The sequence below is a fragment of the Zootoca vivipara genome, chromosome 9, assembly GCF_965207765.1.
Source record: "Zootoca vivipara chromosome 9, rZooViv2.hap1.1, whole genome shotgun sequence".
Lineage (NCBI taxonomy): Eukaryota > Metazoa > Chordata > Lepidosauria > Squamata > Lacertidae > Zootoca > Zootoca vivipara.
Window position 1 is genome coordinate 48,125,766 of NC_142592.1, and position 26,171 is coordinate 48,151,936.

Below are 26,171 nucleotides of genomic sequence, written 5' to 3' on the forward strand. Positions count from 1 at the left end.
CAGCAGTCCAGTTATAGTCCTATTAACCCATCCTTACAATCACAACTTCACTTTCCCTTCACCCCACCCCCTGTTTACAGTCTTTTGCCATCCAGGCCTCCATATCAGACCCCTGAGCTTCTTCTCTTCTCTGCTTAATTTTTCCTTCTTCCCTGTGGTCATTCTGGAGTTCCAGTAAGTCCAATCGTGCCCCCCTCGAAGGGGAGGCACTCCATCCAACTTTTTGTAGAGTAAAATCATCATTTTTTTCGTGATGGGCTTCATTTTGTGTTAAGTCATCACAGTCCTCATCATTGTCATTCTCACATTCGTCTTCTTCAGTTTCAAAAGCTTCTAAGAAATCATATTCTGCCATCATCATCTGGAATTTTTGCTGTAACACTTGCCGTTGTGTCTCCTCTTGACATAGTTCTATTCTTGCTTCCCACATTAAGGTCAAAACAGTCCGCTGAAACTCAGGCGGGTACCTTTTTGTTGACATAGTTCAGTCCTGTCAAGGTCAAAACTTGTCACATGGGGTGGAATATAATCGCAGTCTATTTTCTCGACTCCATTTTAACAAGCTGGCTGCATTCTTAAAAATAAAGTTCGAACTCACATTTCAAAAGTATATAAACCAAAAAAGAATTTCCAAAAGGTCCAGAGATAAAGATAGAAATAGAATTTAACTATAAATCCTGATCAACTCACTGGATTGTCTGGGCTGCCGGCTCCCGAGGAACAGAAAGGTCTTTCTTAGTCTTAACTTCTTTCTGCAGGGCAATCACAGCCACAGTCTCTCTCCCCTTTTACCCTGCATTTAGGGGAGATTCTCTTTGATGCCTTTGAGGAATCCTTTTAAGTTGAAATCTTCTGTTTACGGCTTCGGGTTTCTGTTTACTGTCTCTTATGTTACCGTAGGGGGGGGGTGGCTTCCTCTTTTCCCCTCTCTCCCAGGTCCAAATTGTTGCCTTAATTTACATTCCAAAGAATCCAAATTACTCACAGTCTATTCATTTGCTGAATGTTCTTTGAAGAATTGGCCACCTCCACTTCCCAGACTCGCAGCTTCGCACTCTCAGAGCAGCAATGTCAGCCTGTCCGCCGCGGTTCACCTCCTCGCTCTCGGGGGCTTAAACAAAGCCGATCCGGGGAGGAGAGAGCCCGCTTTTGGCGCCGCCAGGCAAAATCTGTCCCCAAAAAGCTCGATTTGGGGCTTTTAAGGAGGTTTCGCTTCGCTGGAACGATTCCCTCCACCTCTGAAGCGCCGAGGTCCGCTCCGCTGTGCGGACCCCCGTCTGAGCAAGATGGCGTGGTCAACCGGAAGCCCTAAATATTGTAACATTTTTATTGCCAATTCGTTAGAAAACATCTCTTATTAATACACCCTTTGAAAAAGGCAGGCATATAAAAATATACGAAGAATCCAAAAAAGCAGAATGAAAGGCAACAACAAACACCACACTTTATTCCCCATCATCATATCAGCAGCTCCCTGTTCATGACTCACTCAGCCACTAAATGCACAGAAGGCAGGAATCAATTAAGGGTGACCTCCTTCTTCCTCCCCTGTTATGAAAGGCTGTTTTATTGCTGCTGAAATGTCATTCAATGAAGCCTGCAGGGAAACAGCCCAGATAGCTTCTGCTGTAGTCCTAACCCTGTTCACTTGACAGTAAGCTCCACTGACTTCAGCAGGGCTTACTTCTGAGTAGACGTGGGTAGAATGGTGCTGCTAGACATTGGACATTTAAAAAAAAAAAATTAAACCTTAAATTTAAGGCTTAATGTGAACTTGAATTTTGCTAGCAATCTATCTATCATCTATCTATAATTTAATTTGTATATCACCCTTCATCTATAGATCTCCGGGTGGTTCACAACATAAAATTACAGTATAAAAATGCAAAATACATAATAAAATAAAAGTACCGGTAAGAAAAAAAACAAAACCAATAATCCTCCCTCTCCCACAACACATTTAAAAGGGCATCTGTCACAGTGGCCGGAGTGGACTACTTCAGAGTAACGACGCTACGCAGCTCTGCATTTTTATTCTTTTATTGGTGCTGCGTATTTACAGTGCTGAAGTCATGCTATTTACACGGAGTGATGTGGTCAGTCGGTTTCAGAACCTCCAAGTGACTTTTGGCGCGTCTTTCCCCAGCACAAAAGTCTTGGAAGCCCCATCCTCTTTCCCCTCCTCTTCCGGCGTAATTCTGGAGTTGGGGGGATGGGTCTCCCCCCCTTACTTCCCCCTTCCTGTCCCACCTGGGACCCTGGCTCCGCTACCTTGCCTGAGCCTCGGACCCGACTTCCTGCTTCCCCACTGGAATCGGAGCTCCCTCTGCTTCCCCCTGTGGTCGGTGATGGGCTTGAACTCAGGAGGGGAGGGACTTCGCGATATCCCCTGTCCCTCACATCCACCCCCCTTCCAAGCTCCCCTTCTCCCCTCCCCAGGTCCCCCCCAGGTGTCGGTGACGACTGGAAGCCTAAGAACTCAGTGCTTTCCGAGCCCGTTGGTGTGAACACCTCCCCCCAGTCCTGCGAGGCTCCCCCTTCCGCCTGGGAGGACTGGAATCCCAAAAATTCCGTGGCGTCCGAGCTGGTGGGGGAAAAAATGTGCTGCCAATCTGCTTCTGCCTCTGACTGTGTGGATCTCGGTGACACCCATATCTCGTCTCCCGAGTCCTCAAACTCTGCTTCCCAGCGCCATGGTGAGCTGCTCTCCCGTGCCTCCTCCTCCTCCCCCTCCCTTTCCATGTGCCAGGGCTTGGGTCTGTGGGGATAGAGGGCGTGAAATTCTTCCACCAAGAATTCCTCCTGTATCTGAGTGGCTGGGACCCATTCATTCTGGGACGGTGGAGCATCCTCCCATGCCATGAGGTACTCCAGGCCCCCCACCCCTCTCCGTGAATCAAGGATGGCCGTGGCCTCATTGAGTTGCTCCCTGCCTCCCCTCTCCCCCCCTCCCTCGGGGGTTTGTTCGCTGTCTCGGAGCCTGCTGCTTTCCCTGTACGGCGACAGCAGCGATCTATGAAACACTGGATGCACCCTCATATCCTCTGGCAGTGCCAGCCTGTATGCCACCGGGTTGACCTGTTGCGTGACCGTGAAGGGGCCCAGCCGTCTGGGTGCCAGCTTTTTGCACCTCCCTCTGGTGGGAAGGCCCTCCGAGGACAACCAAACCTTGTCCCCCACCCTGATGACCTCCCCTAGTCGCCTGTGGCGATCCGCCCCCTTTTTGTACGCTTCCTTGGCCCTCTCCAAGTGTTCTCTGAGCTGCTGGTGCACCGTCTCCAGTTCCTCTGCCCAATCCTCAGCCTGTGGGCCCTCCTCCTCCTCCTCCCCCTCCCTCTCTGGGAAAGATCTGAGGTCGCGCCCGTAATTGGCCTTAAAGGGCGACACCCCTGTGGAGACGTGCACTGCATTGTTGTAGGCAAATTCTGCCAGTGGCAGGCGATCCACCCAGTCCGTTTGCCGCTGGCTGACGTAGCATCTCAGGTACTGCTGCAGAATGGCGTTGACCCTCTCCGCCTGTCCATTGGTCTGCGGGTGTCTAGCCGTCGACAAGCTGACCTCCACCTGCAGGAGGTTCATGAGCCGCCGCCAGAACCTGGAAACAAATTGGCGGCCACGATCCGAAATAACCCTTAAAGGTAATCCATGCAGTCTGAATACGTGATCAACAAACAGTTTGGCTGTCTCTTCTGCAGAGACCGCCCTGGCACACGGTATAAAGTGGCACATTTTGGACATGAGGTCCACCACCACCAACACTGCGGTCTTGCCCCTGGAAGAAGGCAGATCTGTGATGAAGTCCATGGACACCACTTCCCACGGCCTGTGTGGTGTGGCTAAGGGCTCCAGCAATCCTGCTGGCGCTGCTCTGACCACCTTTGCCCGCTGGCAGGTGTCACAGCCCCGTACATAGTCTCGAACATCTTCCCTCACCCCTGGCCACCAGAAGTGTCTCATGACTAGGTGAGCGGTTTTGTCCCTTCCAAAATGACCCGCCGTTGGGTTGTCGTGCATCTGCTTGAGGACCGTACGTCGTAGCTGGGTGGTGGGCAGGTACAGTGCACCCTTGTAGAAAAGCAGCCCCCTGCGTTCTGCAAAGTCCTTTGCCTGCTCCCTCCCCCCTCTCAGTTCTCTGAAGATGCGGTTGGCAAATTCATCCGCTGCCGTCAGTGCTGTGAGTTCTGCCTCGCTCACCACTGCTGCTCCGCAGGACCATGCTGACGGGGGGAAAATGTGCCTTGGTGCTGGTGGCGCCTCCTCCTCCATGTACTCTGGCTTGCGGGAGAGGGCATCCGCCCTGACATTCTGCTCCCCCGGGATGTAGTGTATGGAGAAGTTGAAGTTCGAGAAGAACTCTGCCCACCGTATCTGCCGCTGGTTGAGCACCCTGGCCGTTCTCCAGAACTCCAGGTTCTTGTGGTCTGTGCACACCTGGATGGGGTGCTTGGCGCCCACCAGGAAGTGTCTCCAATGTTTGAACGCAGCGTGGATCGCAAGAAGTTCTTTGTCAAACACCGTGTAGTTGCGCTCGGGCTGTGTCAACTTCCTGGAGAAGAAGGCACAGGGTCTCCACTCCCTGTTGGCGTCCAGTTGCAACAAAATGGCGCCCACAGCTTTCTCAGAAGCATCTGTCTCAATGCGTAGGGGCGCGTCCTGGACCACGTGGAACAGGTTCTGGTCCGAGGCGAACACCCTCTTGAGGCTTTCGAACACTGCTTGCGCCTCTGGTGTCCACCTGAACTTCTGCTTGCCTCTCAGGCAGTCAGTGATGGGAGCCGTAACGCGAGAGAAGTTCTTGATGAACTTCCTGTAGAAGTTGGCGAAGCCTAGTAGGCGTTGGGCATCTTTGCGCGTCCTGGGGCTGTGCCAGTCCAGGATGGCCTGCACCTTGTCCTTGTCCATCGCCAGCCCCTTGTCTGACAGCTTGTAGCCCAGGAAGTCCACCTCCTTGGTGTGAAACTTGCACTTCTCCAGCGTCACATACAGGTGGTTCTCCTTCAGGCGCTGCAACACTTCCCTGACATCTTTCACATGCTGCACTGGGTCATTGGAATAGATAAGGATGTCATCTAGGAAGAGCAAGCAGTTCTTGAAGAGTAGGGACCCCAGGACGTGGTGCATGAAGGCCTGGAAGCATGCTGAGCCCCCTTGCAACCCGAAGGGCATCACCAGATATTCAAAAGAGCCCAGAGGCGTGAACATCGTGGTCTTCCACTCATCGCCTTCCCGGATCCTGATCAAGTTGTACGCCCCTCTTAGGTCTAGCTTGGTGAAAATCTTGCCCCTGCGTGCCGCTGTCAGAAGATCATCCACTCTGGGCATGGGGAAAGCCACTGGCTCTGTCACCGAATTCAGCCGTCTAAAATCCACCACCAGACGGCGCTGTTGCGTGTCTTTCTTGTCCACCCAGAAGACCGGGCTGCCCCCTGCTGCCTTGCTTTCTCTGATGAACCCCCGCTTGAGGTTCTTGTCGATGAAAGCGCGCAGATCCTCCAGTTCCTGGTCTGACATGGCGTACAGCTTGGCTGGGGGTATAGTTGCCCCGGGCACCAGGTTGATCTGGCAGTCAAAAGGCCTGTGTGGGGGTAGGTGGTCGGACTCCGCTTCGCTGAAGACCTCCTGCAGGTCCCAGTACGGCTTGGGTATCGCCTCACCCCCTTTGACGTGCATGGTGGCCACCGTGGCTATCGGAGGCCCCTCCCCTGGTTGGTGCTGCATGCAATGTTCCAGGCAAAAGTCCGATCCAAAAGTGATGCATCTCTGGTGCCAACTGATGGAGGGGTCGTGGCGCGCCAGCCAGCTCATGCCCAAGACGATGGGGGGGTCTGAGATGGTGGTGACGTTGAATGCCAGTGTCTCTGAGTGCCTTCCCACCGTCATTCTCATGGGGGGGGTTTGATGAGTGATGGCCCCCCCCAGCAGCTCTCTGCCGTCAATGGTTGCCACGTGAAGGGGAAAATCCAGCTGCAGAAGCTGGATCTGGTGCTCTTCTGCAAAGTTTCTCGAGAAGAAGTTCGCTGAGGCACCACTGTCAATTAAGGCAAGGACTGTCAGGGGATAGCCATTTGGGAGCGTTAGCGTGACTTCTAGAACCACTCCTGCTCTGGGAGGGGTGGGCTGGCTCTGCTCCTCTCTGTGCGGGTGGGCGGGCTGGGGCGGTTCTCTGCTGACTGTGCCTGGCTGCTGCCCCTTGTCTCCTGCAGCCAGGCTTTCCCGTTTCCCTGCTGTGGTGCTGCGTCAGTGGGGGAGGGCACCACCGTTCCCGCCCTTCCTTGCCACTCCCTGCGATGTGGGCAGTCTCTGACGAGATGCTGGGGGGAGTTGCAGAGAAAGCAATTCCCGCCCTTTCCCTCCTTGCGTCTTGGCGCCGCTGGGGTTTGAAAAGCCCGCGCGCGCGCGCTATCAATCTGCATGGGTTCCTGGTCCTGGCTGGCCCCAGGCGTGGCTTGAAAGGGTTGTTGGGGGAGTGGTTTCTCCTGCGACCGTGGGAACCAAGCCCGCTTTGCACGCGTTGCTTGTTTGTCGCTCCACCGGGATTCCTGTCTCACCCCCACCGCCAGAGCCGCTTTGCTCAGCTGATCCATATCACTGGGCTTTGGACCTCTCGAGAGCTCATCCTTCACGTCCTCATGCAACCCCAAGTAGAACGCCGCTTGCATTGGGGGTGACCCTAATTCCCACCCCAATCTGTGCACCAGCATGGTGAATTTCGCCCAGTACGCGCGAACTGTCATATTTCCTTGGCGTAAATTATGAAGTTCCTCCTTAGTCTGGTCCATATGACTATCGGACGAATACATCGTTCTCAAACCTTCTAGAAATAGTTTGCCATCCTTCATGCAAGGATTCTTTGTTGCGATCAACGGTCTTAGCCATTCCCTGGCTGCCCCGGTAAGGTGCTCCACAATAAACGCTACTCTGTGCTCATCATCAGGGAACTCAGCGTGGTGTAGCTCAAGAGCATACACCATCTCAGTCTCAAAGCCCTGATATTCCTTCGGGTCTCCATTGAACTTGCTCACTAGGGTCCCGGCTCTCCTTCCTGGCAGCACTTGGACTTGGGGTGCCCCTCCCGCCTTGTTTTTCTCTGCATCCAGCTTGTTTTGGAGGTCTACCGCCACCGCCCTTAATTCCTGCTCTCTTTCCTGTAGTGCTCTCACCTGTTCCGCCAGTTGTAGCCGGTCGTCCTGGACCTTCTTAGCCTCTTCTTTAGCTGCCTTCAATTCCCCCTGCGCCTGCAGCGACAGCTGCTGCAGTTCTTGCTGGGCTTGCTCCGCGATCTGCCGCCATCTCTCCGCCTCTGACACGCTCATCCCGGCAACTCCAAAGTAGCCCCAAAAAGACTTGGAGGTTGCTGTCACAGTGGCCGGAGTGGACTACTTCAGAGTAACGACGCTACGCAGCTCTGCATTTTTATTCTTTTATTGGTGCTGCGTATTTACAGTGCTGAAGTCATGCTATTTACACGGAGTGATGTGGTCAGTCGGTTTCAGAACCTCCAAGTGACTTTTGGCGCGTCTTTCCCCAGCACAAAAGTCTTGGAAGCCCCATCCTCTTTCCCCTCCTCTTCCGGCGTAATTCTGGAGTTGGGGGGATGGGTCTCCCCCCCTTACTTCCCCCTTCCTGTCCCACCTGGGACCCTGGCTCCGCTACCTTGCCTGAGCCTCGGACCCGACTTCCTGCTTCCCCACTGGAATCGGAGCTCCCTCTGCTTCCCCCTGTGGTCGGTGATGGGCTTGAACTCAGGAGGGGAGGGACTTCGCGATATCCCCTGTCCCTCACAGCATCGGATGTCAATCAGCCCAAGGCCTGTTTGAAGAGAAATGTCATCGTCTGGCACCTAAAGGTATAATGAAGGTGCCAGGCAAGCCTCCCTGCGGAGAGCATTCCACACAAATGAGGAGCCACTGCAGAAAAGGCCCGTTCTTGTGTTCCCACCGTCCAGTCCTCTCATGGGGGAGGCACACGAAGAAGGGCCTCAGATGATGAATGCAGAGTCTGGGTCAGTTTATATGGGAAGAGGCAGTCCTTGAGGTATTGTGGTCCTTCTGAGCCATTTAAAGCTTTATAGGTCAAAACCAGCATTTTGAACTGGGCTCAGAAACTAATTGGCTGCCAGTGCAGTCGGACCAGGATCGGTGTAATATGCTCAAACCTTCTAACTCAGTCACCGAATTCTGCACCAGCTGACGTTTCTGAACCTCCTTCAGAGGCAGCCCCTACATATAATGTGTTCCCAGCCTGGTGCCTTCCAGATATTTTAGACTACAACTCCCATCAGCCCCAGTCAAAATGGCCAATGGTGAGGGATGATGGGAGTTGCAGTTCAAAATATCTGTAGAGCACGAAGTTGAGGGAGGTGGGTTATTCTATGCATGGGGATTCTCTGAAGACTGGAAAGTAGTCACCAATTTATAAAAAAGAAATCAGGGTGGATAATGGAAATTACAGGCAAGCTAGCTTCACAACTCTCCTGGGAAAACTGGCGGAAAATATTCTTAAATATTAAGCATCCTAAGAAGTGCAAGCCTTGCTGAAGCAGAGACAGCATGTCTGAGTTCTTTAAGAGTATAAACAACAATAGAGAGAGGTGATCCGATTGACGTAGTATACTTGGGAGTTTCAAAAAACTATTGACAAGGCACCTCGGCAAAGACTTCTGAGTAAGCTTAGGAGAGGTCCTCTTATGGATTAAAAGGTAAAGGGACCCCTGACCATTAAGTCCAGTCGCGAACGACTCTGGGGTTGCGGCGCTCATCTCTCTTTACTGGTCAAGGGAGCCAGCGTACAGCTTCCGGGTCATGTGGCCAGCATGACTAAGCCGCTTCTGGCGAACCAGAGCAGCACACGGAAATGCCGTTTACCTTCCCGCCGGAGCGGTATCTATTTATCTACTTGCACTTTGACGTGGTTTCGAACTGCTAGGTTGGCAGGAGCTGGGACCGAACAGCTCACCCCGTCGCAGGGATTTGAACCGCCGACCTTCTGATCAGCAAGTCATAGGCTCTGTGGTTTAGACCACAGCGCCACTTGGTTATGTAGGAGGAAGCAGGCAGTAAGGACAAATGGGGAGATGTAGAAAGTGGAGTACAGGGTCGGTTGGGGATCCATATCAGGACTTGTGCTTTTTAACTTGTTTGTAAGCTATGTAGTGCTAGGAGTGAACAACCAAATTTGCTGATGATACTAAATTGTTTGAGTTGTGTGTTTGTTTGTTTTAAAAAAACAGATTAGATAGACAAAGAGTCTGACCTGGAATATGACAACTCCTGTATTAGTTCCATTGAAATGAATCAGCTTTGTGCAGAGTAAGCTGTCCGTGGATTGTTGGTAGCTATTCTAAAGAGACAAAAAAGCATTCCACTCTAAAGTGGAATTAACCAGAGATTTGTCCCACACTGCTCATTAAAGTGTTCCCACTTTGAGTTGAAATGAATTCAGCAGCTAAGTGGCATCAGATTTAAAATATATCAGAGGTAAACAGAAAAAAATATTAAATAAATAAGGAGAAGATAGCAAGAGCAGGTGAAATCCAAACAGTGGAAAACCTCAGATAACCAGCACTGAGTTCATCTTGTAAGAACTTAGGTTTGAATTTGTGACCTAGGCTTGGGTTACTTACATACAATGGGACCCCCTTGCATTCCATGCACAGAAGCTGGCTGAACTAGCAGGTCAAATTTACTTCAGCATTGTCAATGGGGCAGCATTTCCTGCTACACCAGAGGGCAATGGGTTAACTTAGGTGTAGGGTGTGTGTGTGCTGCATGGCACGCACAGCTTTGTGTGCCAACATCTGTAATTTTGGATTATGTGGAATGCTTTATCTGAGTGGATGTAGCAACCGAGTAATTTCATTGTTCCCGTAAGGGGACAATGACAATAAAGATATCTTATCTTATATCTTATATCTAGCTGCCACTTTCCATCCACACTGAACCTGCCACCTAAAGCTGCTCTATCACCCTTCTGAATGATAGGGCTGTTCCTGGAAAGCAAAGCAAGACAAATCTGCCCCCCTTGATGGGCTCTCGGTCAGTTTCCTCATCCCGACTGGCATCAGATGCTAGAAACAGCAGTTTCATTGTATAGAAGAAGCAGACAGAAGGGAAATAAGAAGGGGGGGACAATATAAGGGGTCGATCACCATTTTCTTGCAGTCTAGGGTCTTTGGGCTGCCCATCTTATATTACCATCACCACCCCCTCCATGAAAAGCACACATCACACAGGAAACGCATTACCAAAACAGAGGACAAAAGGTTCGCAGATTTGCCTAAGATTTCCACATGCTAATTTATAAGTACAGTGGGCGCTCGGGTTGTGAACGTGATCCGTGCGGGAGGCACGCTCACAACCCGCAGCTCCACATCTGCACGGGTTGCGATTCGGCGCTTCTGTGCATGCACAAAGCGCGATTTAGTGCTTCTGTGCATGCGCAGGCATCAAACCCGGAAGTAACCCGTTCCAGTACTTCTGGGTTCAGCGCGGTGCGCAACCCAAAACGCACAACCTGAAGCATCTGTAACCCGAGGTATGACTGTATTGTCGTAAACAAAATCTGTCCTTATTCTCTTTATGGGGTATGCAAGAGCCCTTATGGAGTCCTTTGTAGGAGAAAATAACAGAGGCCAACCAGAGAATATTGAGAAGCAAAGCAGCTAGTAAGCCTGATCTTTATTGAACTGTTGCAACAGGGTGCTCCCTTCACACGCAGGAGAAAGGAGGAGGACCCAGAACAAAGGTGTGCCTGCCCTTATATAGACATTTTAAATTGCCCACCCTGGAGTCCAAGACCACCCCCAGAAATCTCATACATAGATCACAGAAAAGGCGGTCTACAACAGAAATTTGAATGTTGTTTTTCCTGTCTGCCAGGTTATCTGATTGCCTTTTCTGGTGGTAGTCATTTAATTCCTGAGACAATGGGAAGGTTCCCTCACCCTTGCAGAGAAACATTTGGTCAGTTTGGGAGTCAAAATGGTTTCAGGACTGTAGAGAAACACAATACATATCAAAACAGCAAGGAAGACCAAGTGACCTGTGTCCCTGCCTGTTTAGTCCACTCTCCAGGTGCTAACTGCATTGATGGGTAATCCCAAGGTCTCTGCACTCCCTTAATATAGCAGTTTATCTCTGAACCAGACAGCCCTTTAAAGAAAGGCCCGTCCTATGGAAAAATAGGACATACACAGCCATTCTAACAAACATGCAGACAGACACTCTGGGCGGTTCAGATAAAGCTTGGTCAGCTTAAATTGAAGTGACTAATTGCACGGGAAAACAGTGAATGATTTTCCACGCTTCCGACACCAGATTATATCTTAGTTTGGAGTATATGAGTCAGCTGTGGGTTTCATCAGCTCGCAGGAAACTATCAGCTCTAAGAACAATTTCTAGCAAAAGTTATTGATTGATTGGCACACTCCTGAGCAAGAAACAGTCACATCCCATGTTGTCCAAATCATTTCCAAATTAAAACTGAGTTCAAAAGTTGAGAAGCATCTTTCCCCCCTCACTCCTAATGAATCCTTATCAGTAGGAATTTCTGTGTCCAGTGGTTTGCAGGAGATAGGCCAGGTTTTTCAACAAATAACTGCCCCACCTCCAACCAGGAGAAACCAAACGGTACCTGCAATTTAAATTGAACTTTGTTTGCTGAGCTATGGGACCTTGTGTACCGACACCAACATTCTAGTACATTTTTCAGCCTGAGGGCCACATCCCCCTTTGGGCAACTTTCTAGGGGCCACATGTCAGTAGTGAGGCAAAAGTGGACTGAGCAACAAATGCAAATTCTACCATAGTGCAGTAGGCAACTTACTGCACACAGAGCCCTCTCTATCTTCCAGCCAAGAAAAGATATTCTAGCCAGGTGGAAAAAACACTCATAGAGATGAAAGAGGAGTAAGAGTAGAGACATGCTGATCAGCTGGGATAGGGAGTCCTCCAAGACCAGGGCAGCCAACATGGCACCCTCCAGTTATTGCTTGAGTGCAGTTCCCATCACCCCTGATCATTGCCCATGCTCCCTGGGGCTGATGGGAGCTGAAGTCCAGAAACATCTAAAAGACATAGCATTGGCTACCCTGCCCAAGCCTCCTCAAAAATGGTTCCCGTGAAAAATGTGAGCTCTACAACTTCCACTGCCTTGCTTGACTGCAACCTAAATAGCTGCTTCACTGTTACCTGTGCCATGCTGGCTGAGGCTGATGGGAGTTGTAGTCCAGAACATCTGGAGGGCACCAGGCTGGGGAAGTTTGTACCAACTGGAGTAGCTGCTTCTCTGCATCATGATTCACCGTTCTGCCCCTGTCTTCTTCCACTCCATCCCATCGCTCCTGGTACAGCAGAATTACCTGCCCTCTTAGGAGGCATCTCTCAGTGACTCATGCAGAAAGGCAGGAGACACGGGCTGTTCTGGGGAAAGTAGCAATTCTTGCTCTTATATGCTCTGCTTGAAGAGTCAAGCTGGATACTTACTCCCAAGGCTCGCCAGCCAGCCGTTTGCCCCTTGTTGTGACTCTTGGGACCCTGCACTTCCAAATTTGCCACTACTGTATGTATGTGGGATCTGGGAAGAGTTATTCAGTAAGGATGTGCTCTGCACATGCCCCTATGTTCCAGAACTAAAGCCTGTCATTAAAAACAGGTTCTGAAGCACAACTCAGCTCAAAATAAGCCCGGTGTGTCTCATATTTTATAATGCCTACTACTCCCAACCTCCTCCTGGTCCTTGCAGCACCCATGAGTTTCACTCTTCTCATTTCTTGCCTTCAATCCCTTCTCCAGAAATGCTGCAAGCCAAATGAAGTCTCCAGTAAATATATGCAGATGTAGTCAACTTGCATAATTTAGAATTTTAAATTTCTATTTAATATGGGGTTTTTTTGGGGGGGGGTGTTATGATTTTCCGTGTGAATTGCTATTTCTTTGCTCCACATACCTGCAAACCATCTCTTAGCCTGACCCAATGTCATAAGGTTGTTGTGACGATGAAATGGGGAGGCGGAAAACCATGTAAACCCCCTTGAGATCCTTGGAAGATAAATGTGATATACAAATGCAAACAATGTAATAACTGTAAATAAAATAAATAATGGGACATTCTTATGACCTGTGCTTTTTTCCTGGGGGAACACAGGGGTACGCATACCCCTAAACATTTTGTGAATCTTTGTACTTTTGTCCATTTATTGTATTTATTTTTCCCACTATAAAATGGTGATTTTCTTGAGTCAAAATGAGAGCACCCCTAAATATTTTTAATGAAAAAAGCACTTATTATGACACTTGAAACCAAAGGGCCTGTTGGTGGAATTTGGTTTTGTTTCAATTAGTCTATTCGTTATAGTGGTTCTTGTTTATTTACAAGGGTAGGTAAGCAAAGAAGGGTAATGCAATTGTATTAGCATACTTTATTCGATAGATAACTTCCTCTCCTTAGGTTTTTCAGGAATAAGTAAATACATAATGCATTTTTTTCTTGGAACTAAAAGGGTTTCTTATTGTGCCAGCATGTAACCTTCAGCCCAGAGTGTAAACACCCAATTCCCTCCCCTCTCTGTGTGTCCTCCTAATCTTCAAGGTTCACTTTGCTTTTTCTAGCAGAAGACCAAGGCTGAGAGTTGGGGTATTGCTCAAACCTTAAGTGGGGGTGGAAGGGTAATAGTTTATCCCTTGATCCATGAAGATCGATAACACTTTGCAGCACAAATTTACCTAGAGTACCTGCAGGAGCTATTATTACACTTACTAAGCAGATGCTTTAAATTGCAGATAGTTCTTTCCTAAGCAAAATTCATGATGACATCAGGGAAGATTTACCAAGGCAGGCAAGCACTCACACAAAGAGCTAATCGCCTGCCTTTAAAAGCACTTTATCTGCAAAAATCAGCAGGTGAAGCTTTATACCTCTATGGAGATAACCATTATCACTTCCTAATGTTTAGAGCTCAAGCTGCATTCTACCCTAGGAGGATACATGAGCCAGCAAAGAAAAAGGGGGGAAAGTGGCAAGCCTTAAGAAGCTTGTTTTAAAAAGGATTGATGTGGTCATGAGTAGGAAAGCCCTTTATCTTAATCCCTCTTCTAAGGCCACATTCACACCATACATTTAAAGCACTATGATGCCACTTTAAGCAGACATGGCTTTCCCCAAATAATTCTGGAAGGTGTATTTCGTTAAGGGTGCTGAGAGTTGTTAGGAGGCCCCTATCATAGAGTTGGAAGGGATCCTGAGGATCATCTAGTAGTCCATGGGTAGGCAACCTAAGGCCCAGGGGCCAGATCTGGCCCAATAGCCTTCTCAATCCGGCCTGCGGACGGTCTGGGAATCAGCGTGTTTTTACATGAGTAGAATGTGTGCTTTTATTGAAAATGCATCTCTGGGTTATTTGTGGGGCATAGGAATTCGTTCATTTTTCTTTTTTTCAAAATATAGTCCGCCCCCCCCCCAAGGTCTGAGGGCCAGGTGAGAATTTTCAATCTTGCTGCTAACTTAGCTAATTAGTGAAAGTTGTATAACATGTTTGCAAATGCAAGCCCACAAGCTTCATGAGCATTTTCCTAAGGATAATAATGCTTTAGGTTCCCTGGAACTGTGGCTCATTTAACAGTCCGTGTTTAATTTACCTAAGTAATTTTTTATTTTAAAAAACCCACATCTCTATTTAACATCAATGAACTGCAAGTTTATATTTGCAAAAGGTACTTCCGTCTGCTTCAGTCACTCTTCTAATGGGGTCAGAGTCCATGTTATAATGGTCCTCCTTGCCCTCTCTCTTAAATGAGGATCAGAATGCCAACTCAGCCAAGCAGGTGATGATCTGAGCTGCATTGTTCCATCAACAATGTACCATCCAGGTCATTGTAGGGGAGACACTTATCAAAACTAAGGCGCTTACACTCCAGCCTGACCTTCATAGGATCAATTGACCCAGAACCAGAGTTTGAGTCATCTAAGATCTGGATTGGGATATGGAGGTGTTTGGCTCAGCTAGCCTCAGAGGTATTTGGGCTTGCATTAGGACAGGATTTTGAAATTGGGCTTCCTTATTTCCCTCCCCCTTGACTGCCCTCTAGCTCTGGACAACCCTCTTTACAAAGCTGAAGTATATCACTTCAAGATGGAAATATGCAACAGATCATGCCAATGGGGCTCACCACCACTTTACTCCTTCCCATAGTTGCCCTGTTGGAAGGGGAAGGTCATATGACTTTTGCAAAAAATGCCTCTCAAATGGCACACTTCCTCGACACCCCCCAGTCCCACCATGCCCATTGCACTTCATGCATCTCATGATGTAGACTTTGAGTCACGATGCCATAACAAGTCCTTGGGCTGTGCACTAGCTCTGGCCAAATTCCAAACCAACTCAGGATGATTCAGGTCAGCCCAGTGTGCGTGTGGCCACAGCAAATTGAAGCTGCCCTGGACTGCTCTTCGTCTACCTGGATCCAGGTTGAATCAGCTCTGAATTACCTGGGGTCAGATTGGGGCTGCTACAAAATATCAGATCAGCCCTGAATCATACAGCCCTGGCAAATTTGTTAAGTCATAAAGATGCCACAAGACTCTTTGCTGGAGATAAGACTCGCACCGTTTGATCCTTCAAGAGGCACAACTCCATGCCTCTTCTCAAGAAAGGATTTGAAATGAAAAGCGCTGCCATGAAATTATTGTGGATTTACTCTGAACAAGTAATATTGAATGGGATGAGCACTGACAAGTAGAGGAATATGGAATTACACACACACACCCAGCACCAGTTAGTTTAAATTTCAATTTTAGTTTTTATTTACCACAAAGCCCATGCTACCTGATATCACAAAATGAGCCCAGAATAGTTCAGTGTTCAGGTGAAAGTAGCTAACTGTAGTGTGAATCTTAGGCATCTGGTGCAAATACCTTTTGAAAAACAAACCGATTTTTAATACTTTTCCCACTGAGGATATGGAAGAATATTTGCTTCGACAGCAACAAGCTATATGCAGTCTAAGCAAGAGAGAACTCTCAGAATTTCTTCTCACATATTTTCAATAGACAAAATCATTTTCTTTTGGATAAAGGAAGTTGAGTATATATGGCAGGCATGAACACTAAAGAAGCGTAATTCTAAATACACTTTCCTGCCGGAGTACCCAAGAATCTCTACCTTTGCTCATGAGAATATAGTGCAATATTCAGTGCAAGCCTATGCATAATGACTTGAAAGTAAACCCTACTGTAAGAATAGGACAGAGCCTTCCTGTTTCCAAGGTTACAACTCTATGCATGGAGTCAGCACCATTGGGACCTGTGTCTGAGTACACACACTTGTCAGCTCCATGGTCAATGCTGGCTGGGGCAATGGAAGTTGGAGCCTAAAATATCTGGAAGACATCAGGTTGGGAAAAGCTGACCTAGACCAGTGGCCCTCTACCAGTCTGTGTGCTGAGAGCAGTAACTTCAAATAAGTTCACTCATAACCCTGCAACATTACATTACACCTCAAACTGTTGAGGAATGCAAAGCAAAACCCTTCTTATAAGAACAGCTTGCTTTTAATACTTATGTTCCAGGGCCATCTTACAGTGGCAGAAGATGTGCTTAGGATATACATTGTTTTCCACTGGAAAACATCATAGATCCAAGAAGCTAAGGGTTAGAGACTATCAAAGGTACATCCCAACTTCCCCAGGAGCACAGTCCTAAATGTGTCTACACAAAAGTTAAGCTCCATTGAGTTCAATGTGGCAGACTTAGTGTTACAACACTGGAAGTGCATTTAGGAGCTAGTTCCATTGACCTCAGTGGAACTTAGATACTACCAAACATCCATAACATTGGACAGCTGCAAGCACTTGCAAAGCAATGGAAATAAACATAATAATGTAATGAAACTAGTAACGATGTAATTGCACTTGAATGCATTGTTTTTCGGGACCACTAAGAAGCAGTATGAGCTAAGAGAACAAGAAGAACATACGTTTAAAGAGGATTGGAAAACGTTTATTGAATATATGGGAAATAATTGTGTACAGCTGAAAATGCTGGCAGCGTTAAGATAAATTCAACAGTGCAAACAGTGCAAACAAGTTTTGATGGATGCAATAATGGAATACTGAATGGTATAGTTTTTGTAAAATATGCAGGGATTTATGATATGTAAAATGAACCATAGAAAGAGAAGAAGGGAAGTCATTGATATATTAGGGATGTAAAATGAGTATCTTAAATTGTAAAACAGAAAACTTAATAAAAATTTCATACAGAGAAGAAGCCTTATGAGCATCTGTCTCCAATGCCTAAGAAACGGTACCCTAATCTTAGGGTCCGTACAGCCGAATAACTTTCTGCATTCATGTGGTGCTTCCTGGACTGATTATAGGGCTGCATAGATGTGAAATGCTCTACACTCAGCCATGAAACATAAAAGAAGCTTGTCACTGGTAATCCACCAAGCTGCAAGGGGATGACAACTCTTGGAAACCACTCCAAGCGACACTAGGCTGCACAAACGTCTAAGGGGTGAATGCTGGTCACATTTTTGTCAAATATTGACGCAGAAAAAAACTTTCCCATGATTTAACATCCACGGATTTAAAGCAGAACCATTCACAGACAGAAAACCTGAAGCATCATCATCAAAGAGGCAAGGATGTGGTGCCAAAACAAATGCGTGTATGCAAAGTCAATTGTTCCCGCCCTGAGTTATGTGCATTTTAAGTGGATGAAAAGAAAAGGCCTTTTGTATTATTTGGGGGGGGGGAGAGGGAGGACAAATCCTTTCAGGAAGGGAATATCAGCTGCCAAGTACAAAAAAGAGCTTGAAATAAAGGATAAGTCATGCTGAAAGGTCAGCTGCAGAGAGCGACCATAACTCTTTCCAGCCAGCCCCTTTGCACTCCTAACATTATTCACATGCCTAGTAAATAGACACGCAGCAGTCCAGCCCTACATTTGTCAGACAAGATGTATGATATCACACGCCAAAAAATCAGGCTGCATCGCTTTGCAGGACATCTTTTCTTTGCCTGTTTTTGCAGCATACTTGGTGTGTGTCCCCCCCTTTCCCTCCCAGCTTCAGCTGTTTCCAGTGAGTGAATGGGTGGGGTGAACCTCACACATTTTTTGTTCATTCCCGTCAATTAATAATAAGTAGTAGTAGTAGTAAGGGGTAGAGGCAGGCAGGAATGAATTGTGCCTGCACGCCCCTACCAAGCATTTCATCCCTTGCCTGAGAGCAGCCCTGCTTGAGCGTGGCATGAAGTTTCTAGCCACTTCTAGAAGTGTGCGGCTGCCTCTCCTCGACGCCTGCCGGACACACAGTCACACAAAGGGAATCTTCCTTTTCTTCTAGAACAGACCGTGCCTTCTTCTCTGCCTTCTCGCTGCTCTGTCCTTTCCCAGGCACCTTCCTCTTGCAACAACCCAGCCCTCTTTCCCTTGCTGCCCTCCAGCCCTCCCATTACCTGCCTCCGGGCTCCGTCCCCGCAAGACCCTTCAGGGCACCCTCCCTGGCGTTGCTGCCAAGCCCCCACCTCCAGCCCCGCCAGCCTCTCGCTCTGCCCCTCACCTCTGCTGCCGGCGCTGGTGGCGGTGGAGTTGCCGCAGCCCATCTCCCTGCAGCGCTGGGGGCTCTCTGGAGTGAGCGGGGGTCGCGCAGCCGAGAGGCAAGCCCCTGCCTCCCTCCGTCTCACCGCTCCGCCTCCGGAAAGGATGCCGCCTCCCAGGGCGCCCTAGTTGCTGCCAGCGGACGAGAAGCAGGAGGAGGACCGAAAGCAACGCCGAGGGGACCCGCCTCCTCCTCCTCCTTCCCCACCCGTCGCCCGGGCAACAGCGGCAGCCAATCATGGCCCCCTGCATCTCCAGCGGCCGCCTCCTATTGGCCTGAGCGGAGGCGAGCGGTGTTTCGAACGGAGAAGGGATGAGGATGGTGAGCATCACCTCAAGGTTGTGCGTGAACATCCGAAGAATTGTACAGAACCATAGAATTGTAGAGTTGGAAGGAACCCCAAGGGTCATCCAACCCAACCCCCTGCAATGTAGTAATCCTGCCCACATTTGAAGACATCAAAGTTGCTTGGTACTTCAGAAGATTCGTAAATTTATTCCTACCTCTATTTAATCCACTTACTCCTATTTCTAAGGCTTTTTTTTTAAGGAGCCCCTTTTCCGTAATATTTTTTTATTAATTTTCACAAAATCAAGCAAATCCAAAAACAGTTTCTTTATATACATTAACAAACTATATCATTTCATCTCTTAACATACATATAGTAATTTTCACGATCTGTGACAAACCCAATCCCAACTAATTTTGATGAAACTGAACTTCTACACTTCCTTCTACTGTTTTAATAAATTTTTGTTGTTAACTTGCGCAGTATTCCATTCTTTATTTGTTATACTAGTTACCTTCTGATTACTTTTATTATGTTCTTTTCTTTTTCTTATCCTTTTATACATAAATTTATTAAATAAACCTTGTATTTAGTTCTTTTTCTGTATTCTATATTCATGTCAATAAGGAACCTTAAATTTCTGCCATGAGGTTGTATTCATTTGCCAGTATTTCCAGTTACCCAATTACCTTATCCATATATGTCTTAACTTTCCCCCATTCTTTCTCATACAACTCGCTACCCTGCTGTCTCAGTTTAAATGTTAATTCCGCAATTCCCATATACTCTATCATTTTCTTAGGCCAGTCTTGCAGCGTTGGGATTTTGTCTTGTTTCCATACCTGTGCTAAAGTTAATCTTGCACCTGTAGTAGCATATAGGAATACTTTTATGTCATTTTTCTGTACGTCCTTACCGACCATTCCCAAAAGGAAGGCTTCTGGCCTCTTTTTAATTGTGTAACCCAAGATATTTTTTATTTCATTGTATATTTCTTCCCAATATTTCTTTACCAAATCACAAAACCACCACATATGGATGAAATCACCTTCTTTTGTTCCACATTTCCAGCATTTTTTATCCCCAGACTTGTACATTTGATATAGCTTTACTGGCGTGATGTACCATCGGAAAATCATTTTGTATATATTTTCTTTTAACATTGTGCATATGGTAAATTTGACTCCTGAATTCCATAATTTATGCCAGTCTGTATAATCAATATTATGACCTAGATCGCTTGCCCACTTAATCGATCTAGGAGCCCCTTTTCTGGTGGGTGACAGGTGTTTGAGTCTGAACTGAACAGTCTCTCAGCTTCAATTGCCAGCCCCCAGGGTGATGCAATTTGACAATCAGCATATTTATTTACTTATATTGATTACATTTATATCCCACCTTCCCTCCAAGGAGATAAAGATGTTTCCCCCCTCCGTGTTATCCGCACTACAACCCTGTGAGGTAGGTCAAAGCTGAGGGACAGTGACTAGCCCAAGGCCACCCAGCAAATTTCACAGCAGAGTAAGGCTTTGAAACCTGGTCTCCCTGGTCCTAGTTTGACGTTCCAATCACTTTGCCACACTGCTTCCAGAGTCAAGTCTGTTGTTTTATTTGTTTTTAAAAACAGCACTGGGAGAATTTGTTCATGTTTTTTATTAATATTTATGAATATGGCTTTTTAAAAATGTATTTTACCAAATCACACTACTTGTTTGCTTAAATTTGCACTTCTAAGCTGGGAGACGGTGTCACGTTTTGGTCCGATGCAGATAAAAGACAAGTTGGGAATCTTCTCAAATGCCCCTGTCACAGTGGTCGGAGCGGGCTACTTCAGAGTAACGACTCTACACAGCTCTGCATTTTATTCTTTTATTGGTGCTGCGTATTTACAGTGCTGAAGTCATTGCTATATACACGGAGCTATGTGTTCAGTCGGGTTCAGAACCTCCGAATGGCTTTTGGCGCGTCTTTCTCCAACACAAAAGCTTTGGCAGACCCATCCTCTTTCCCCTCCTCTTTCTGCGTAATTCCGGAGTTGGGGGGATGGGTCTCCCCCCCTTATTTGCCCCTTCCTGTCCCACCTGGGACCCTGGCTCCTCTACCTTGCCTGAGCCTCGGACACGACTTCCTGCTTCCCCACTGGAATCGGAACTCTCTCTGCTTTCCCCTGTGCTCGGGGATGGGCTTGAACTCAGGAGGGGAGGGACTTCGCGATATCCCCTGTCCCTCACAGCCCCCAAATCAACACGTGTCTAAGTAGCCAAGAGACTCACTCCTTTAAATATTCTCCTCAAAAGTGGCTGCCCAGTGATCTGTGCTTCTGGTGAGCCACTCAGATTGTTCAACTGAGTTGACTGATGGAGACAATAACCACCTGAGACTGTACCTCAGCAGCAGCTTAAGATACCCAGGTGACTTAAGCGCAGAGCTGACATTTGAATGAGGATGTACTGGCACCTGAGAGAGGGAGCAGGGAGTGTCTGTGATTATTTCAGGGCATCACTAAGTGCAGGAAGGGTGTTGGTGGAGGTGAGGAAACTCCTTCAGCCTGAGGGCCACATTACCTTCTTAGGGGGCCACATGCCAGAGATGGGCAAGGCCAGAGGCAAAATGAATGGTGGAGCAATGAATGTAATGTGTACCTTTTAACAGTATGCAGCCTCTGGTATCATATCACTGGCCTAAACCCACACTAGGCAGCCCTGTCTTTTGCCTGGATGTCCTACTTTGCAGAGGGCAGTCCTCTGTTTGAAGGGCTAACAGGTCTAAATCTGGTTTAAAGGGTAAAAGAAAATCAGTAAGAAGGGACAGAAGCAGAGGCCTTGAAGGTGCACATCAGCACCTGAACAGCACACCAAACAAGCACATACTGTAAGTCACAGAGGCATTGTTTTTCCATTATGGTGACGTGCATTGTGTTTCTATTTAAATTTTTGCAATTGCTTCAAAAATTGCATCTATACAAATAAATTAGGATATGCGAATCGGTACCTCTCAAAGTATATCTCAGCATCTGCAAAGGGGTAAATGTTTGACTGATCATTGTTAAGTTTGAGCATTTTCTAACCAGAGCAAAGTAAACAATAAGGAAAAGAAGTAGATTACCGTAATAAGCTGTGCACTACGTGTTGCCTTGGTGTTAATAATAATAATAATAATAATAATAATAATAATAATAATAATTTATTTATACCCCGCCCATCTGGCTGGGTTTCCCCAGCCACTCTGGGTGGCTTACAACAGTAAATGAAATAAAATAATCTATTAAACATTAAAAGCCACCCTAAACAGGGCTGCCTTCAGATGTCTTCTAAAAATCTGGTAGCTGTTTTTCTCTTTGACATCTGATGGGAGGGCGTTCCACAGGGCGGGCACCACCACCGAGAAGGCCCTCTGCCTGGTTCCCTGCAACTTGGCTTCTCGCAACGAGGGAACCGCCAGAAGGCCCTCAGTACTGGACCTCAGTGTCCGGGTAGAATGATGGGGGTGTAGACGCTCCTTCAGGTATACTGGACCGAGGCCGTTTAGTGCTTTAAAGGTCAGCACCAACACTTTGAATTGTGCTCGGAAACGTACTGGGAGCCAATGTAGATCTTTCAAGACCGGTGTTATGTGGTCTCGCCGGCTGCTCCCAGTCACCAGTCTAGCTGCCGCATTCTGGATTAGTTGTAGTTTCTGGGTCAACTTCAAAGGTAGCCCCACGTAGAGCGCATTGCAGTAGTCCAAGCGGGAGATAACCAGAGCATGTACCACTCTGGCGAGACAGTCTGCAGGCAGGTAGGGTCTCAGCCTGCGTACCAGATGGAGCTGATAGACAGCTGCCCCGGACACAGAATTGACCTGCGCCTCCATGGACAGCTGTGAGTCCAGAATGACTCCCAGGCTGTGCACCTGGTCCTTCAGGGGCACAGTTACCCCATTCAGGACCAGGGAGTCCTCCACACCTGCCCGCCTCCTGTCCCCCACAAACAGTACTTCTGTCTTGTCAGGATTCAACCCCAATCTGTTAGCCGCCATCCATCCTCCAACCGCCTCCAGGCACTCACACAGGACCTTCACCGCCTTCACTGGCTCTGATTTGAAAGAGAGGTGGAGCTGGGTGTCATCTGCATACTGATGAACACCCAGCCCAAACTCCCTATTGATCTCTCCCAGCGGCTGCATGTATATGTTAAAAAGCATGGGGGAGAGGACAGAGCCCTGAGGCACCCCACAAGTGAGAGACCTGGGGTCCGAACACTCATCCCCCACCACCACTTTCTGAACGCGGCCCAGGAGGAAGGAGAGGAACCACTATATGACAGTGCCCCCAGCTCCCAACCCCTCTAGACGGTCCAGAAGGATGTTATGGTCGATGGTGTCAAAAGCCGCTGAGAGAGCCAGCAGAACCAGGAAAAAAGCTCTCACCTTTGTCCCTAGCCCGCCGGAGATCATCAACCAGTGCGACCAGGGCAGTTTCAGTCCCATGAGGAGGCCTGAATCCCAACTGCACATTTTATTTAATTATTTATTTATTTATTTATTTATTTATTGACATATGTGCTAGAGTTAAGGTGCTTCCATCTCCTCCTCAGAAATGTTACATTCTAAGCACTGTGGGCAAGGAGCCGAACCCTGAACACTGTTACAGGTGCCACACAGTATATGTTCCACATCTGTAAGAAATCAACTTTGAAACTCCCTGCCAATTAACATCAGGCAGGTGCATGCACTAAGCTGTTTTCAGTGCTGCTTAAAAACAGTTTTGTTTAGAGTAGACCAACCTACCCAGTTATGCAGTATGTTGGTGTGTGGTTTAATCTGCTTTTAGTTCATTGCTGATTTTATTTTATTTTTTTAATGTTTCAAGCAGCTTTTAAAACTGCTTTTACCAATACTTTTATTGTTTTATTATTTTTGTGAACCGCTTTGAGGTGTATTTAGAGATCATCATCTGAGCCAGTCTGTAGCTACTATACCAGGCATCCCCAAACTCGGTCCTCCAGATGTTTTGGGACTACAATTCCCACCATCCCTGACCACTGGCCCTGTTAGCTAGGGATCATGGGAGTTGTGGGCCAAAACATCTGGAGGGTAGAGTTTGGTGATGCCTGTACTATACTATACTATACTATACTATACTATACTATACTATACTATACTATACTATACTATACTATACTATACTATACTATACTACTATGAAATATTTACCTCTTTTAATTTTTAAACAGCTCGTTCCCTCCTTCATTGGTCTTCATGCTAAAAATATAGATTTTGTGCCTGACTAGGAAACAACCCTGATTTGCCTTTAAGTTCCCATTGGAATGATAAAGTGTGTTGAATGCAGTTCCTCCAAAACTAGCAGAACCAGTCAGATCAAATAAAATCACAGGATAGATTATAGTTGGCATAATAGGCTCCGAGGCTTGAATCATAGACTAAACAATGCCTCTCTCTTCTTCCCTCCCTTCCTCGCTCTCCAAGCACCTTTCAGGCAGCTCAAGTGTGGAGTTCTTAAGCTGAGAAAGGAAATTCATGGGTGTTGGCTTAGTTTGCAAAGTGCTGTGGAATCAAAATCCTCTTTGCTGTGAGGAACAGCAGCAGACAACTGGTATGCTGAGCTAGTAAACTGTACTTATTAGACGATTGGCTTCAGGGACAGCTGTGTGTGTGAGGGTGGGGCCTGTGGCCACTGCTCATTGCGCGTGTGGCTTTCAGCGCATGCAAATTCTGAAACTGCCACTGAAAAGGATGAGTGCAGGCATTATGCCCTGCAATACTGCCTCTGACATACTCCACCAACTACTGCCGCTTCCTATTTTGCAGTGGGCATCTTTCAGCTTAAGAGACTCATGCCGGGGCCAGAAAAGGGAGTTAACCTAGAAGTCTCCCTATCAAGGGAGTTCACACGTTGGCACTGAACACAGGCTGTTGCTACATGTGTGCAAGGCTGCGTCCACACCACAAATTTAAAGCACATGATTTCCCCCCAAGGATCCTGGAGACTGTAGCTGACTGCTCACCGACTGAACTACAATTCCTAGCACCCTTAACTAATTACAGTTCCCAGAGTTCTTCGAAGGAAGTCATGTGCTTTAAATGTATGGTACGCATGAAGCCAAAGTGTCTGTCTGAAGGAGTGTACACTTGCTGATTTGTACAACTATTGTGTATGCAGGGACACAGACTCTACCCACCACACTGCAATAATAATAGCAAGCTTTCCCCTGACCAGAATTTCTGATTTCATTGTTTCACCTCTTTTAATTCTTATGCTTTTCAACTGGTCGCTTTGCTGTCTATTTTAATTAAGGTGGTTTCAATGCCCCGATGTAACTGTTATTGTGTATATGCCTAGATGCTATTTCTGCATATAAGCAATGCACAAATTAATAAGGCAGAATTATTGTGACATGTGAACAGTTGTGCACATGTACAACTGTGCATGTTGTGCAATCATACAGGGTCACTGAGTGCACATGCCTCTAATCTGTCCGTTCAGGTGGAGTCGTGGCTTTGATCCAAAAAGCTCACTTCGTAGCACTGACACCACCAGCAAGTGGTACCATCAGGGCAGGACTTTGAGGCAGAAGCCCAGGGCCCCACTCAGCAGAAGTGGCCAGAGGCAGCTGAGCCACTTCACCACATTTTGATGTAAGTAAGGTAATAAACATTACCATCTATGGTTAGTGTGTGTATGCAAGCAAGCTGTAAGACCATTCAACATAGTATGTAACCTCGCATCCACATCAGAAGTCTAAAGGGCTTTTATGTCACAGTCATGGCTTCCCTCCAAAGAATCCTGGGAAGTGCAGTTCGTTAACTACAGGGTGGTGGGAATTGCACCTCTGCGAGGGATAAACTACAGTCCCCAGAATTCTTTGGGGGAAGGCATGATTGTTAATGAATTAGGGTGCGATTAACACATTGCACCACTGCCACCAACCACAACGGTGGCAATATTCAGATAGAAATGTAGTGTTGAGTCAGTCGTTCCTTTCTCAAAAACCTTGCTTTTTCCTAACCCTTCTCTGAAAATGCAATTGCTAACATTAAAACAGGAAGACAGAAGACAGGAGTGCATGGCGTGCTCTGGTCCATGGGGTCATGAAGAGTTGGACACGACTAAACAACAACATTAAAATCCATTTCAGTGTTGTCATTTTCAACCGACAGAAACTGGGTGTCAGGGCTGATGTCTGGTGGAAGACTAGCCAACCTTCTTCTGTTCAGACAGGCAAAGCAAAGAGAGGGCAATAATCTTGTTTATGGGTCTTAATGAAGGGACAGGAACCACACTGG

General features: G+C 47.3%; 1 protein-coding gene across 2 annotated transcripts in view; it reads right to left on the bottom strand.

The window, feature by feature from the left end:
* C9H12orf75 (chromosome 9 C12orf75 homolog) overlaps positions 1–18,766 on the bottom strand; it is a 30,289-nt gene extending 11,523 nt beyond the window's left edge. Inside the window, exon 1 of one of the 2 annotated variants that reach the window (XR_015951740.1) lies at positions 18,560–18,673. Coding sequence is in view for 1 of the 2 variants with exons in the window: in XM_088676746.1 (XP_088532872.1) it covers positions 18,560–18,602 (43 nt within the window). In the remaining variant the exon portion in view is untranslated. Of the gene's footprint in view, positions 1–18,559 lie in introns of both variants that reach the window. The other variant, XM_088676746.1, reaches the window with a different exon arrangement.
* Positions 18,767–26,171: the final 7,405 nt, after the last annotated feature.